General features: G+C 41.3%; 1 protein-coding gene across 2 annotated transcripts in view; it reads left to right on the top strand.

The window, feature by feature from the left end:
• LOC129839361 (complement C3-like) overlaps positions 1-17,219 on the top strand; it is a 39,924-nt gene that overhangs the window by 10,094 nt on the left and 12,611 nt on the right. Inside the window, exons 7-28 of one of the 2 annotated variants that reach the window (XM_055906752.1) lie at positions 1,669-1,756; positions 1,923-2,025; positions 2,192-2,312; positions 2,411-2,526; positions 2,710-2,862; positions 2,994-3,203; positions 3,547-3,741; positions 3,984-4,139; positions 5,671-5,800; positions 7,843-7,911; positions 8,222-8,416; positions 8,598-8,706; positions 8,814-8,893; positions 8,975-9,114; positions 9,290-9,502; positions 10,887-10,947; positions 11,617-11,703; positions 12,120-12,323; positions 12,800-12,875; positions 13,463-13,622; positions 13,906-14,004; positions 14,191-14,341. In XM_055906752.1, the coding sequence (XP_055762727.1) occupies positions 1,669-1,756; positions 1,923-2,025; positions 2,192-2,312; positions 2,411-2,526; positions 2,710-2,862; positions 2,994-3,203; positions 3,547-3,741; positions 3,984-4,139; positions 5,671-5,800; positions 7,843-7,911; positions 8,222-8,416; positions 8,598-8,706; positions 8,814-8,893; positions 8,975-9,114; positions 9,290-9,502; positions 10,887-10,947; positions 11,617-11,703; positions 12,120-12,323; positions 12,800-12,875; positions 13,463-13,622; positions 13,906-14,004; positions 14,191-14,341 (2,916 nt within the window). Of the gene's footprint in view, positions 1-1,668; positions 1,757-1,922; positions 2,026-2,191; positions 2,317-2,410; positions 2,527-2,709; positions 2,863-2,993; positions 3,204-3,546; positions 3,742-3,983; positions 4,140-5,670; positions 5,801-7,842; positions 7,912-8,221; positions 8,417-8,597; positions 8,707-8,813; positions 8,894-8,974; positions 9,115-9,289; positions 9,503-10,886; positions 10,948-11,616; positions 11,704-12,119; positions 12,324-12,799; positions 12,876-13,462; positions 13,623-13,905; positions 14,005-14,190; positions 14,342-17,219 lie in introns of both variants that reach the window. The other variant, XM_055906753.1, reaches the window with a different exon arrangement.

Below are 17,219 nucleotides of genomic sequence, written 5' to 3'. Positions count from 1 at the left end.
AGTCAAGGGGTCTGAATACTTTCCAAATACACTGTATGCATCAGTTGGTCACAGATACCTTCAAAAAAAGGTTGGGGCGTGGATCAGAAAACCCATCCGTATCTGGTGTGACCAACATTTGCCTCATGCAGCGCGACACATCTCCTTCGCATAGAGTTGATCAGGCTGTTGATTGGAATGTTGTCCCACTCCTCTTCAAAGGCTGTGCGAAGTTGCTGGATATTGGCGGAACTGGAACACGCTGTCGTACACGTCAATCCAGAGCATCCCAAACATGCCCAATGGGTGATATTGAGCATGGAAGAACTTGGACATTTCAGCTTCCAGGAATTGTGTACAGATCCTTGTGTACAAGTCACTTTGTTCACAACGTTGACATCAGCAAACCACTCGCCTACACAAAGCCATACACGCTGTCAGCCATCTGCCAGGTACAGTTGAAACTGGGATTCATCCGTGAAGAGTACACTTCTCCAGCGTGCCAGTGGCCATCGAAGGTGAGCATTTGCCCACTGAATTCGGTCACAACGCCAAACTGCAGTCAGTGCAGGATCCTGGTGAGGACGATGAGAATGCAGATGATTTTCTGTGAGACGGTTTCTGACAGTTTGTGCAGAAATTCTTCAGCAAATCCATAGGTTCATCAGCTATGTGGGTGGATGGTGTTCTGACAGAGTGAAAAACTAACGGACAACTAGTCAAAGCTCAAACCAAGTTTATTCACCCACTGGGTCAAACAGCTGAAAATACATGTTTACACAGGCACACATATTTATACCCTCCTTCTAGGCGGAGTCTCCTCCTTGCACCTCTAGACAGCCAATACATCTCTGTCGCTAGGCAGGAATTTAAGTGGGGACTGTTACTTCTCACTTCATCTGACCTGACCGTGGCCCACATTCCTCACTCCTCCCTAATCCACGGCTATACAACCTTATCAGTGACTGAAACCAGACTGTTACTCTTTGCCTCTCTCCATAGGATACATGAGATTTGACAAAAACAGAATGTAAGCAATATGAGATCAGGAGCAGGAGACAGAGTCAATGCCATAGCTATTCTCACGGCAATCGCTGTATGGACAGAATGTCAACTTTCTGCACTCCCCTTTCTCACTCAGTAGATTTCCATACACCCAGTTCTAATATAATTCTAGATGAATAAGGATATTTTAAGTTAGAATCCAACACTTAAGAAGCCAGGTGTGAAGGTCCTGGGGTTGGCATGGTTACATGTGGTCTGCAGTTGTGAGGCCGGTTGGACGTACTGCCAACTAATCTGAAACGACGTTGGAGGCCGCTTATGGTAGAGAAATGAACATTCATAAATTCTCTGGCAACAGCTCTGGTGGACATTCCTGCAGTGCAACACTCCCTCAAAAGCTGAGACATCTGTGTTGTGTGACAAAACGGCACATTTTAGTGACCTTTTATTGTCCCCAGCAAAGGCTTCTTGATATGCGGATGGATTATTTGACAATGGAGAAATGCTCACTAACATGGATGTAAACACATTTTTTAACAACATTTTCGAAGAAATATGGTCTTTGTGTGTTTGTAAAATGTTTAGGATCTTTTATTTCAGCTCATGAAACATGAGACTAACCCTTTACATGTTGCGTTTATATTTTTGTTCAGTAAATTAATTCATAACTAACTTCCTATCTAGTTCTACCCAGCTTTGAAGTCAAATTGACAGTGAGCAAGTCCTTCTTCTACGTTGACGACGATGAGCTAACGGTCGACGTTGATGCCAGGTTGGAGCCAGTGTAGAATGTCAAAATATATTTATAGTTGTCATTTCCATGGTAACCATTGCTAAAATTGCTCCTTAACATTTCATCTCATTTATAGTACTCCTCGATCCGTTTCCCTCCCCCTGAATTCTCTGTGGTGATATTGCTGTATGGTTTGTGTCGGAAGGTACCTGTTTGGGGAGCCTGTGACAGGAGTTTGTTTTGTGGTGTTCGGGGTGATCCAAGGAGATGACAGGACGAGTTTTCCTGCCTCTCTCCAGAGAGTGGAGGTTTGTGCATGTAATATGGGAGAGAGTATATCTGGATGATTTGGTACACATACGGGTATTCACAAACATTCACCATGGGTAGTCTATATTTGATGAGCTCTATAGCTAGAATAACACCAAAAAGTCTGACAGATGGACATCTTGGCTTTGTTTCTTTCTAATGCAGCTTAAGGAAGGAGAGGGCAACGCGGTACTGAAGAAAGAGCACATTAGCAAAACTTTTAAAGACATCAATGACCTTTTGCATCATTCCCTATACGTGTCAGTCAACGTGTTAACAGACACCGGTAAGTAGAGGTTGTAAGTTGTGGTACGTTTTGCATCTTTTGAAGTGTGCGTTTGTGATCAGTCTCAGAACAGAGATGGTGTCGGTTTTATCCCTCAGGGAGTGAGATGGTGAAAGCAGAGAAAAAGGGAATCTTCATAGTCAAGTCACCGTATAGCATTCACTTCAGGAAGACCCCGCCGTACTACAAACCAGGAATGCCGTATGACGTCTCGGTACATTACAATCACTGTGTTCTACATGAACTCAATTACTATGCTATTCCAAAGTGTTGCCCAGTTCTTTTAACCAGGGAACCAACCTGGTAACTGTGGTCAAGGGGTAGGATGATATATTGGGCTTACACCGTCTTTCCCACCTATTGGTCTAATTGTACCCCTTTCCATTTGTACCATTAGGTGTATGTGACCAATCCAGACGATTCTCCAGCCAAAGATATCGATGTGGAGCTTTTACAAAAAGACCAACAAATGCTGGGGAAGACCAATGACAATGGTCATGCCAAAATAACCATTAACACGATAGCGGGGGATTCTGAGCTGCCAATCACGGCAAGTTCAAAACCAAAACGTCTCTAAGCCGCAATCCAATTGTGTGCATGTCTGTTTTGGCTTTTTGTTTTGTATCAATAACAGTGTTGACGCCTTGTAGTCATTCATTTTGTTACTCTATTTCCACACAGGTGAAAACCAAAGTCGTTGGACTTGGGGATGACAGGCAGGGCACACAGAAGATGACTGCCAAACCCTATCAAACAAAAGACAACTCACGGAACTACATTCACATACACATCCATTCTGCAGATGTCAAAATCAAAGATCAACTCAAAATAGACCTAAGCCTCGGCAGCAGTCCCTCGGCCCAAAATGACAATCATGAGATAACCTTCCTGGTGTGTACCGGTCAACTTTAACCACATAGACTTGTGTATTTTACCTAGCTGGGGTGCATTGGTCGCCAACATTACAGGGTAAAAATGCTACATGGTGTGTATGTATTGTATTCAAGTGTGGTTATGTAAACCAATATATCTATATTTTTTGTTGTTTTTGAAAAACGTAAAAGTGCAGAGGTGCTGCTTTGAGGAAGGAACAACGACGCTGGGTCGTGTTCCTTACTTAAACCATGAACTCACTGACTCCACCCATCACTGGCTGGTCATTTATTCCCTTAGTGCCAGTTTGTCATCCCCGTATGGGATGATTACTGACAGTTATCGGTCTCTGTGTTCACAGATCTTGAGCAAGGGACAGCTCATCAACTCCCAAAAGATCGAGTGGAGTAAGGGACAGGGACTGATGTCACTGCCTCTGACGGTGAACAAGGATATGATCCCCTCCTTCCGGGTCGTGGCGTATTACCACGTGGGCCAGAATGAGGTTGTGTCTGACTCTGTGTGGATCGACGTCAAGGACACGTGCATGGGATTGGTAAGAATGTTGCCTTACTGTGCAGAGCCCATCGTCTAGTGGAACACTGTGGTCTAGTCACATCTACCACTCTCCACCAGAGATCGGGGTTCAATCCCTGTGTCCAACCTTTCTACTGTTATACCCATGTGCCTGTCTTCCCCTCTTAAAGCGGTTTCCTTACTGTGTTAGTATTTCAGTGTGAGGTATTGCATTCAGGACTTCTCAAACATTACCTCCGTCTTTGTGTGCCATTACTGTAGCTAAAAGTGAATGCTGTCAGACCCAGTGCTAGTTACGCACCTCAGAAAAGGGTCACCCTGTCTATCATTGGTGATCCAGGGGCCAAGGTGGGACTTGTGGCCGTGGATAAGGGGGTCTACGTCCTGAATGACAAAAACCGACTTACTCAGACTAAGGTGAATAACTGCAGACTGAACTTTCCCTACTTCTGCCAGCTAATTAATGATATTCTTTGAGCCTTGTCATCTAAGTTGTGCCTAATTGTTTATTTATTGATGTTAGTCCATACCTACAGTGGTATCCGAAATTATTGACACGCTTGAAACAGATGAGCAATAATGACTGTATAAAATAAATACTGAGATATATTGCATGCCAAAACATTTTTTTATACTAACACAATTGCTCAGAGAAAGATATTTTGTTTAACAAGTAACAAAAATAAGGTAGGGGTCAAAATTATAGACACCCCTAAAGATTCTTATGAATAAAGCAGTCAAAAGTTTCGTGTTTGGGCCTATATTCCTAGCACGCAATGACTACAGTACATCAACCTTGTAACTCTACAAACTTGTTGGATGAATTTGCAGTTCGTTTTGGTTTTGTAAATAGTGTTGTGTGTCATTTTGGAGTCACTAAATAAAGAATAGAATATGTTTTTAAACACTTCTACATTAATGTGGACGCTACCATGATTACAGATAATCTTGAATGAATCGTGAATAATGATGATGAGAGGGTCAAAGATTATACCCCCCAAGACATGCTAATCTCGCCTGTTATTGGAACTTCAAAAGCAAGCTTGATGTAGTCATTGTGTACTAGCAATAGGGGACCAAATACTAAACTCCTTTATTCGTAAGAATCTTTAGGGGTGTCAATCATTTTGACCCCTACCTTATCTAGATGAAGAATATATATATATATTTTTTATATATAAAAAAATATTTATTTCCCAGATGTATTAGTATAAAATAATTTCCCAATTTTTTGGAGCATAGAATATTTTATTTATTTATTTTATACAGTCATTATTGCTAATCTTTATCAATGGTGTCAATCATTTAAGACCCCCACTGAATGTATTTCATGTGGGTCTAAAAAAAAGTGCCATGTGTTTTTTAAAATGTAATTTTTCAAGTGTATTTAAAAAAAAAAGGCCATGTGGGTATTTAACATAACTGTACTTGGGAAACTGGTTGGTTTGATAAATCAAATTAATGTGCGAGAGAATTCAACTTGGAGAATCTTTATAAAACAATATGATAAATAGGTTTTTGATAGATGCAACATTTTCATTTGTACTCTTAGACTTAAATAAACTTTGACCATACAGAAGATTGCACCCTACTTGCCCACCAACACTTGGGAATGTTTTGGGACTTAGCTGATTTGTGTGTAAGTGTGTTTTTGGTTTTACTGTCCTTGTGCGGACCAGAAGTCCACAAGGATAGTAAAATAGGAAAGTTTGGAACAAGTGGGGACATTTTTGCCGGTCCCCACAAGGAAAAGGGCTATTTTAGGTTTAGAGGTTAGGTTTAGGGGTTAGTTTTAGGGTTGGGTTAGGGGTTAGGGTAAATAGGATTTTGAATGGGAATCAATTGTTTTGTCCCCACAAGGATAGTAAAATGTGTGTGTGTGTGTGTGTGTGTGTGTGTGTGTGTGTGTGTGTACACGGTATCGTTATGTGCATGCATCCATCCTTAGATCTGGGATACAATAGAGAAACATGACACAGGCTGCACTGCAGGGAGTGGAAAAGACAGTATGGGGGTTTTCTACGATGCTGGGCTGGTGTTTGCATTCAACACTGCCGAGGGCACCCCTCAGAGGACAGGTATGTGACATAAGGCCTCTACATAAAAGCTGCAATACACATTCAGGCCTGTCTAGTCTCTCGTTCACTTGACTATCGGAAGTCAGGCAAACTTCACGTTTGGATTTCTAGTTTGAATGGGAACGGTCGAAGTCAATTGCATTCAGTGCTTGGATTTGATTGCCTCAGTAAAGGCATTTCGTGTATTTAGTTTTTTTCTTGTTTTGTCCGTGTCTCTGTTTAAGTAGCCTATGCAACATTTCTTTTGTATCTTATGCATGCTAGCTTGTTGCTTGTTATTTTTTGACTCAATGTCAACGGAACGGCACCCATGCAAAATACTTGATTGGTTTGATAGAGGCAAGGCGTCATTACCCACTGGGCACAAACTGGTTGAATCAACATTGTTTCAACATCATTTGTCAATGTATTGTGACGTTGAATCATCAACGTAAACTGTTGTTTTTGAGGGTGAAATTTCAACCACAGGATTATGTCATCATGGTAACCAAATGTCAACATAGACAAACCTTTGAATTTGTACCTTTAAAACAACGTCAGATCTTCAACATTATATCCACCATCAGAAAAAAAAACTACAGGCTGGGCCGCACCTCCAACTGGAGAATCGATCTATCAAAAGCTACCCTTTGGTCTCCCATCCAGGGTTTTAACCAAGCCCTGCTTAGCTATGACAAGGTACACATTTTTCGTTCTGCCCCTGAGCAAGGCAGTTAACCCACTGTTTCCCGGGTGTCGATGAAATGGATGACAATTAAGGCAGCCCCCCACACCTCTCTGATTCAGAGGGGTTTGGTTAAATACGGAAGACACATTTCAGTTGAACGCATTCAGTTGTCCCCCCTTTCCTTTCCCTACGATATTTGTCACTTCCTATTACCAATATGCTATGGTGAGACTGATTATTGAAAAATCTCAACCTAAAAACTAAATAGATTCACTGTTGCTATCGATATTGGACATATACCACAGCCCCTCTGGCCTTATTTCTTAAATAGACAATTAATATTGTAGGCCTACTGTTTCAAGCTCTGGTTGATTTCAAATGTAATGATATTTAGTGATATTGAATTGGGTTTGGTTGTCAACGCTGTATCTTCTGCTTGGTAGTTCCATCTGTGCCACTGAATTAGTCTGGCTTTAATTTCAGTTTGGTTACAAAAAAGCAAATTTTTTTGTCCATTAAAATAACATTAAATTGATCAGAAATACAGTGTAGACATTGTTAATGTTGTAAATGACTATTGTAGTTGAACATTTTTTATGGAATATCTACATAGGCGTAGAGGCCCATTATCAGCAACCATCACTCCTGTGTTCCAATGGCACGTTGTGTTACCTAATCCAAGTTTATCATTTTAAAAGGCTAATTGATCATTACAAAACCCTTCTGAAATGAAGTTAGCATTTGTGGGTTCGATTACAGGCTGGCCTGTAAAAATGGCCAGAAACAAAGAGTTTTCTTCTGAAACTCGTCAGTCTATTCTTGTTCTGAGAAATGGAGGCTATTCCATGCGAGAAATTGCCATGAAACTGAAGATCTCGTACAACGCTGTGTACTACTCCCTTCACAGAACAGCGCAAACTGGCTTTAACCAGAATAGAAAGAGGACTGGGAGGCCCCGGTGCACAGCTGAGCAAGAGGACAAGTACAATAAAGTGTCTAGTTTGAGAAATAGACACCTCACAAGTCCTCAACTGGCAGCTTCATTAAATAGTACCCTCAAAACACCAGTCTCAACATCAACAATGAAGAGGCGACTGTGTTCTTTTGCCCATCTTCATCTTTTATTTTTATTGGCCAGTCTGAGATATTACTTTTTATTTGCAACTCTGCAAAGAAGTCCCATGTATTATTACTTAACTTATAAAACACACTAAAATACATATTTTAGCCAGTTATCAGCTGGTGTATCATATATTACTTCACCAGAGAATCTGCATTCTCAATGTGGAGTTTGGTTGATGTAGGCCTAATAGATTTGTCCTTAATATTGTCTTGGCAAGTTTTGTCCATCATTCTTCTTCTTTGTGTGCTTTAGTCTCCAGCTGCCCTGTCAACTCACGGAGACGACGAGCAGTGACTATAAATGATGTAGTAACCACACTGGGTAGGACAAGAGTTTCTCTTCTTGTGATGCCTGATCATAAAACTGGATGTTTTTGTTTTGACTATGTACTGTATGTATGCATGTACGTATGTATTTATTTATTAGTAGAACTTAGTACTACTTTCTTACCAAACAGACATCTGTTGTAAGGATGTCAAATAGTGTTTTATTGTTGGTGTTTTCAATCTCTGGGAATGAGAACGAATTGTGAAATAGGAAGACTGCTGTCCTGATTGGTCACTAAACAAACTTCAAGTGACTCTCACTACTGGGTTTCCCAAAGCTTTTAATGCACTTCTCTCTGTCCTAGCGAGCCAGTACACAGGCCTGGAGAGACAGTGCTGCATGGACGGTATGAGAAAGAACATTCTAGATTACACGTGCGAGCGGCGTGCCCAATACATCAGCGATGGAACAGAGTGTGTGGAAGCCTTCCTGAAATGTTGTAGGGAAATGGCCACCAAACGCGAAGAGGCCAAGACTGACCAGCTCATACTAGCCCGCAGTAAGTAAAACAACTGTGGTGGACTGGAATTGTCAATTCTAAAATTGCACACTATGGAAATCCAGAGGGATAAACAAAACCAGAATGGGAATGTTAAAGTATTCTGGTATTCCCTTCTGTGTAAAAGGGAAATACATTCACAGTGATGGGAACTGTCTGACTTCTTGTCACTCTTTGTAAGGTGAGGAAGACCGATTCGAAAGTTTTGACGAAATCAGGTCCCGTTCCTTCTTCCCTGAGAGTTGGCTATGGAATGTGGAGAGTTTGCCACAGTGTTCTAAAGAAGAGTGGTAAGAGCAGAATTGAGTGAGATCGTTCAATGCACTACAGTAAAATGCATTCCCCTTTTCCCATGTAAAAAAATCCTACCTCTTTTCTTTCTCTTTTTACCATTTAGTGCTATACAGAAAACAATTGACTTACCGGATTCCATCACCAGCTGGCAGATCACTGCTATTGGCCTGTCCAAAACACATGGTACTGTCACATATTTGTGCCCCTCTTTCTATATTGGTGGCTACTCTTTCTACATCTTATGGCAACTCTCTTGCTCAATAGGAATCTGTGTGTCTGAACCCCTTACGCTGATTGTTTGGAAGAACTTCTTCCTTGATCTGAAGCTGCCCTACTCTGCCGTACGCAATGAGCAGCTGGAAATCAAAGCCATTCTTCACAACTACATGGAGGACACTATAACCGTAAGCTTATTGTCATTTAAAAGCAGGCACGCAACCCAGACCAAATATTTGATTCGAAAATCAGTATGACGCCTGATTATTATTATGATAATTATTATTATTATACCATTCAGTGTGGTATTTATCTGATCAGATGCACGGTGATGTGACTACACCCTCTCCACCTTAATGGCAGGTCCGTGTAGAACTGAGGGAGACATCAGACGTGTGCAGCTCTGCCAGCAAGAAGGGGAAGTATGTTGTTACTGTTATGGTGGACCCCAGGTCCACACGAAGTGTCCCCTTTGTCATCATCCCCATGAAGTTGGGCCTCCATACCATCGAGGTGAAGGCCTCCGTCCGAGATTGGGGTGGTCAAGACGGTGTTAAGAAGGAGCTACGTGTGGTGGTAAGGCAAACCATTGCATCTTGACAGATCTATCTAGTAACTCCCCTGAGGATGATATGGAATTTATATATGAACATGTGTCGATCAGTGTGAATCTGATTGTTTGAATCTTAAATTCCAGCCCTCAACAAATGAGGGTTACCACCTTACAGTTATGCTAAGAGGTCAAACCTGGAGAAGAGGAGAAGGAGATCAACCAATTAGAGATGGGGTGCCACAAAAAAATGGTCCAATTATAACCAATAAGGCGGGGGGGGGGGGGGGGTCAAGGAGTCACCGGGCCAACATAGAGAAGGGGCCCTTGCCCTTCACAGAAACATTCTGTAGTCAGTGTAGCCGTTTCCAAATGACTAAGTTATCGAAACCAGATTTTGACTTATTAAGAATGTGACCTTTCCCAACCTATCCAAGCTACAGGTTGACAATATTTAGTGCCATCCGTGTACCCATCAGTCCAACTACACTGTAAGAAGAAGGCGTCAAACTTAAAATAATTAGTGTTGCTAGAAAAGAGGAAGGTGGACTGGTATCAGTTCTCAAATCAAGATGTTCTGGTACCTTGAAGTCACCGGTCTTTATGATAAGATGGAAGAGCAGGAAGCATTGGTTTGATGCTCCCAATATCTGACACAATGGGTCTGCCTGTCCAGGCCCTTGTGGATCTTCAGTTACGTGTAGAAGAGGGGGAAGTTGGACATACAGCAATTCTCCTGTTTTCTCATCAGTGATTTACTGCTTCCACCAATGACTCCTTTTACCCCTTTTCGTAATATCCAATTGGTAGTTACGATCTTGTCTCGTCGCTGCAACTCCCCTACAGGCTTGGGAGAGGCGAAGGTCAAGTCATGCGTCCTCCGAAACATGAACTGCCAAGCAGTGCTGCTTCTTAATTCACTCTAGCTTAACCCGGAAGCCAGCCGCACCATTTAACTCACAACCGGGGTCAGCTTGCTAGTGCCTGGCCCACCACAAGTAAACGCTAGAGTGCAATGATCCAAGGAAAGCCCTCCAGCCAAACCCGGACGGCACTGGGCCAATTATGTGCCGCCTTATGGAGCTGCCGACCGGCTGTAACACAGCCTGGCATCGAACCCCAGACTGTAGTGGTGCCTGCACACTATGATGTAATGTGGCAGTTCTTGACCCTTGTGGTGGATGTTGAACCTTGAGTCTTTGGTAACTGGAAAGCCTTGCTATTTAACTATGATTCCAGAATTTTCCAATAAAAAGTAGGCCTATTTGCTGTTCAAGTAAATACTTTATCGCGCATTTTTGGATAACCTAGGCCACCAGGTGATTTGTTGTAACTCAAGCAAAAAACATATGTTGAGTTGATAAATAAACATAAGAGCAAATTACAATGTTTTCATTCTAACAATGACAGGCCGAAGGGGTGCTGACAAGGCTTACGGTGAAGAATGTGGAACTGAATCCTGCCAGACACGGTGAGTGTATGGCAACATATACAGATGTAAATAATCTATAGTTCCAGTGACAGTGTTGCCATTCATTTAAAAAAAATAAACATTTGTATTTAACCTTTATTTAACTAGGAAAGTCAGTTAAGAACAAATTCTTATTTATAATGATGGCCTACCAAAAGGCAAAAGGCCTCTTGCGGGGACGAGAGTTGGGATAATAAAAAAAGAAAAAAAAATATATACAGTATATATCTATATAGGACAGAACACACATCACGACAAGAGAGACAACACTACATAAAGAGAAACCGAAGACAACATAGCAAGGCAGGAACACATGACAACACAGCATGGTAGCAACACAACATGACAACAACATGGTAGCAACACAACATGGTAGCAGCACAAAAACACGTACCGAAACATGGTACAAACATTATTGGGCACAGACAAGAGCACAAAGGGCAAGAAGGTAGAGACAACAATACATCGCGCAAAGCAGCCACAACTGTCGGTAAGAGTGTCCATGATTGAGTCTTTGCACTGATGAGTATCATGATGGTTGATAATATACATTTAATATGCAAGCCATATTGTATGGCTTTACCTGTAAGTGAGACTGAATGGTTAAAACTCATCACACCTGTTTGCTCTCTCTTTCTTTCTCTGTCTTGGTCTCTCTCTGGTTAAAAGGGGGGATTGATATTGTGCATGTTCGGAGTGGTGCACTGACGAACCAGGTTCCAAATACACTTGCCAGCACACACATAAGTGTGACAGGTGAGACGGAATGATCTGACATACATGCACCATTTAGAGATGTACTGCGGATACGCGTTAACAACATTAGTTGAATTAGAGCTAGAGTTGCCCTAGGCTCACTCGTCTCGTCTGGATTCACATAGCTATAGGACCACAGAGGGAGTGGCAAAATGTCTCCGCCATGGCTATTAACATCATCAGTAGAAAAAAAAAGACATTGTGTGATGCTTTGGAAGCTTAGTGTTGGGATAAGGCCCGGGATCAGTAATAATGCTGGTGTGGTGTAGCTCTGTTGCTCCGCGGTAATTCTTTATCATCTCTGCCATAAAAACGTCTTTTGTCATTTTGTCACTGACCATTGACCGAGTCATATTCCAGTTATGATGTTTTACTGTCTGCGTTTACCTTTGAATGTGCTGTATGCAACTTGTCAGGTGAGCAGTTGGCCCGGACGATAGAGGCTGCCATCAGTGGTTCGCCCCTGGGTGACCTCCTTCGGCAACCAGGTGGCTGCGGGGAGCAGAACATGATGAGCATGACTTTACCTGTCATCGCCACACTTTACCTGGACGAGACCAAGCAGTGGGATAAGGTGGGATTAGAACGCAGAATGGAAGCAGTCAACTTCATTCAAATGGGTGAGAGAAGCTTTAGAATTCCACTTTTGAGGTTTGCAATTTACAGTTGCACAACTCCCAGAGAGGATGGCATTGACTGGAGCATTTGCATTAAAAGTTTATATAATATTACAGTGTAGTTTTAGCAATTGTTGTTGTTTCTTACATTTGATTTGGTTAGTAACCACACAAAAAGCAAGTTAGAATTATTTAAAAAAAATGTTTAATGCTTGAACAGACCAGGGTTGGGTTTCCAAAAGCCTTTGTAGCTAATTTGGTACTTTGTCTCTCAACAATCAATGATGTAGTGGTAAAAAAAGAAATTGTGCGGAAACGCTGATCGCTGTTTAGGCTGAATAAAAGTAACGCTCCCTAACATGTTAGCTACAAAGGCTTTGGGTGTGATCAGCACCATCAGCACAAATTCTTTGTTATCATCAGCACATAAAAGGCTTTGATTATCTTCATGGTTCCTGGCTTTCTTTTCTTATATCAAGGCTATACGCAGGAAATGGCCTATCGGAAAGCAGATGGATCATATGCTACCTTTCTTTATGAGCATAGTGGTACCTGGTGAGCTACACCTTCCCCCACACAAATGTTCTCTATATCCTCCAATGTCCAACAAAATACCAGGAACACAACATTAGATGTACAACATATAGGCCTAGGTCTACAGTATGTTAAAACAACAGTCTGCGATTGGTTCATCATTTAACAAGTAAATAAATGATTGACATAGCCATTTATTCTTTAAGAATATAACAACTGTCTTACCCTGTCAGAACCCAAAATATAAGCACATTTTTTCCCCATTGTTTGTAAACAATGTTACTGTTTTTGATCTCATGAATGGTCAGTCCTTGCATCTATAGCTCTGTCTGTAATTTCTTTGAGTGGTTACAGTTCCTCAGCCCCAATCCCTCAGCTGTTTACCAAAACAAGTCAAGGCAGCCGTGTTTTTTCTTCTTCTTCGAATCGCAGACTGCAGCTTTAACCGAATTGTATCTGTTGACTTCCGCCAATAAAGACCTTGTAACGGTGAAACAAAGAAGCGCGTAACACTTTGAGGGATAACAAAGGAAGACGATTTAGACATTTACATTTTGTTCATGGCAGGGCATATGACACATAGGCCTAAATCTCATCCTTCCATCTAGGCTCACAGCTTATGTTGCTAAGGTCTTTGCCATGGCAAACCCGTTCATCGTTATTTCGAAAGATGTCCTGTGCAGTGCAGTCAAGTGGCTTGTCATGGAAAGACAGCGGCCCAATGGCATTTTTGAAGAATCTGGCACAATCCTGACCCCCAGCATGATGGTACTGTATAGGTTGCTGGCAAAATCAAGTCAACCATCATTATTTGTGCAAAATTAATTTTCTAAAACGAATGATATCAATGGCAGTAGGCCTACATCTCACCCCTGTCCTTGACAATATTTACAATACATGTAGCCTAACAAGAATGATAATAATATTCCTCAGTTGTCATTTTGTTTTTGAGTCTTATTGTGGCTTGTCACAAATTCAGGGGTACATTCTTGCAGAGAATTAGATAAGAAAACTGGCATACCATTTATGTCTTGTATTCGCTTATCTACAGGGAGATGTACTGGGGGAAAACGTGGACGACACACTGACAGCATTTGTGCTCATAGCCTTGCAGGAAGCACACACACGTTGCACAAATTATAGTATCAGTGTAAGTGAAATTGACACATTCTAATTTCTTATGACTTCTTTCATAAACATGTTTTCTATGGTCATGCATAGTCAAACAACAATGGCAGTTTTTTTAAGAAGTCTATTGAGTTGTTTTTGGTTGCCTTATCCCTCTGATACTTCAAGAAGTTAGTAACTGCCTCTCTTTTTCATTCTCTCTCTCCAGGAGCTACCAGACAGCATGAAAAAGGCTAGGCAATACCTGGAATCTCGGAATCAATACCTGACCAACCCCTATTCAGTGGCCATGACCTCATATGCCCTGGCTAACGAGGGCAAGCTCAACAAGGATATCCTGTTCAAATACTCATCTACAGGTACAGGCCAAATCCTCCTTCACGCCAGTATAGTCGGAAATATGGAGCATATGATGAACAGTTTCATGAAACTCAATTGCTGACTCATATAGCCCGGTGCTCTTGACATCAAAAACGTTAATTTGTAGCAGATGTGTTTTTGTACATTTCTTTTGTTATCAATAAAGAATGTAGGGCCGTCCCTGACTAAAACAAATCTTTGTCGACCGAGAGTCATCCTGTTCTTTCGACCAATCGATTGGTCTAAATGTTTAAACAACTGAAATTGTCTGATGGCGCACGTTGTCTCGCTCTCCTCCCTACTGCAGTGAAAAGGCTCCACAGCACAGCAAGTGTTTATTACGCTGTCCGTGCTGAAGTTGGAACAATCATTTCAGCCATTTAGTTTCTTACTTATGTTATCGAAATCCCTAATTTGTTTAGGAAAACATTCCCTATTTCCTCAACCCTTGCTCTCTTTACGTGAAACATGTAAGCATTGCATGCAAACAATAGGGCCTGACCTGAAGCTTATCATATTCACATCAATAAATTGGTTATAACAAACTCTGAACACAGTAACACGTGACAGCAAAATGGATGTGGAGGACGTGAAAAAGAAACTTGACATGGGCAAATGTTTACTGGTTGTTCAGGAGGGAAAGGGGAAGTCATATCTGTGGAAGACATTTGACTTAGTTGTGGAAACTACCGGAGATCAAGAAAAAGGAGGGTTTAAGAGCAAGCGTTGAGTAATTATTATGTGTGCCAAAAAACAAAACAAACATATTTAACAAAATATCAGCTCTGTCTATTAATGGACAGTGTTTATACAGTATTTTCTGTAATTTCTTTGAAGGAACTGTCTGTAAAATAATGGAAATTGTATCAATAATTTTTTGCCAATACATGTTCCGTTTTTATATGGATATGTTGTTAAAATAGTGCTCCCCCTCCATGTATATACAAAGTTATTTTTAATCTCTCTCTGTAAATCTATGGTAAATACTGTTTGTTGAAAAATTGCAAACGTACATAAATTAACAGAAACTATTATTTTAAAGAAAATTTTAAATTATCATTCAGAAGTTTTTTTTGCAAAAGAACAAACAATACATTCCTCAATACAACAAATAAATGCAATACTATAAACAGTTAATGTACAATAGCATTGTGTAAAGTACAAATTGTTGTTGTCTATATTGGCAAAAGAGAGAAAAGGTTATGAAGGTTTTTTCAAATTCATAGTTATGAGCAATTAGTGCTCTTTTTGGTCGGTTTTGATAATGATGAGTTTCATGAAACTGTTCATGATAATGACAATTATCACGGTTTTCACATTAAATACACTTTGCATTATGTTATGAATATGGGTCCAAATACTTAACTTTTTTAGAACTTTAATACACAAGTGAATTTATCCCAATACTTTTGGTCCCCTAAAATGGGGGGGACTATGTAAAAAAAAAAAAAGAAAAAAAAAGGTTAACCCGATATGGATGAAAATACCCTCACATTAAAGCTGACCTCCATAGTCATTGTATAATTTCAAATCCAAACCTTTGGAGTATAGCGCCAAAACAAGAAAAAATGTGTCACCTTCCCAATAATTACGGAGGCCACTGTAGTTGGCGACCTCATCCTGTACCAGTGAGGGGCGTGAATACTAATAAATTGGAGTCAAAAGTAAACTATGGTCAGTATTCTACTTTAAATAGTTGGGGAAATAAATCATATCCCGTTCCAATGACATTCTTTCCACTTCCGTCTTGGAAAGAGCAGGGATATTTCTCTATGATCTCTTCAGCAACTTGCTGCACCTTTCCTCTTCCTGGGCCTGGACTCTTTGCTCAGTAGATCATCAGTGACAATGAGAACCATCTCTCTTCTTAGTGATTTGCTTGATCTCTTTTTTTTCTTCCATTGCAAGAGTGAGGTTAGAGGGTAGTTTGTGCCAAGGAATTGTGAACACCTCACTGGATAGGCAACTGGGACCCAGTTGAGAACAAGTGCTCATTTACAACCGCGACCTGGCCAGGATAAAGCAAAGCAGTGCGACAAAAACAACACAGAGTTACGCATGGGATAAACAAACGTACAGTCAATAACGCGATAGAAAAATCTATATACAGTATGTGCAAATGTAGTAAGATTAGGGAGGTAAGACAACAAATAGGCCAATGTTGCAAAATAATTACAATTTAGCATTAACACTGGAGTGATAGATGTGCAGATGATGATGATGTGTATAACATAAGATTCAACAGACAAACTGAACCAGTTCCACAGACATGTTACTAACAGAAATTGAATAATGTGTCCTTGAACAATGGGGGGGGTCAAAATCAAAAGTAACAGTCAGTGTCTGGTGTGGCCACCAGCTGCATTAAGTACTGCAGTGGATCTCTTCCTCATGGACTGCACCAGATTTGCCAGTTCATGCTGTCACATGTTACCCCACTCTTCCACCAAGGCACCTGCAAGTTCCCGGATATTTCTGGGGGGGGGGGGGGCCCTAGCCCTCACCCTCCGATCCAACAGGTCCCAGATGTGCTCAATGGGATTGAGATCCGGGCTCTTCGCTGGCCATGACAGAACACTGACATTCCTGTCTTGCAGGAAATCACCCACAGAACGAGCAGTATGGCTGGTGGCATTGTCATGCTGGAGGGTCATGTCAGGATGAGCCTGCAGGAAGGGTACCACATGAGGGAGGAGGAGGATGTCTTCCCTGTAACGCACAGTGTTGAGATTGCCTGCCTGCAATGACAACAAGCTCAGTCCGATGATGCTGTGACACACCGCCCCAGACCATTCCGGACCCTCCACCTCCAAATCGATCCCGCTCCAGAGTACAGGCCTCGGTGTAACGCTCATTCCTTCGACGATAAACGCGAAT

This window comes from Salvelinus fontinalis, chromosome 40 (genome assembly GCF_029448725.1).
Source record: "Salvelinus fontinalis isolate EN_2023a chromosome 40, ASM2944872v1, whole genome shotgun sequence".
NCBI classification, from domain to species: domain Eukaryota; kingdom Metazoa; phylum Chordata; class Actinopteri; order Salmoniformes; family Salmonidae; genus Salvelinus; species Salvelinus fontinalis.
This window is presented reverse-complemented; position numbering and strand designations above follow the sequence as displayed.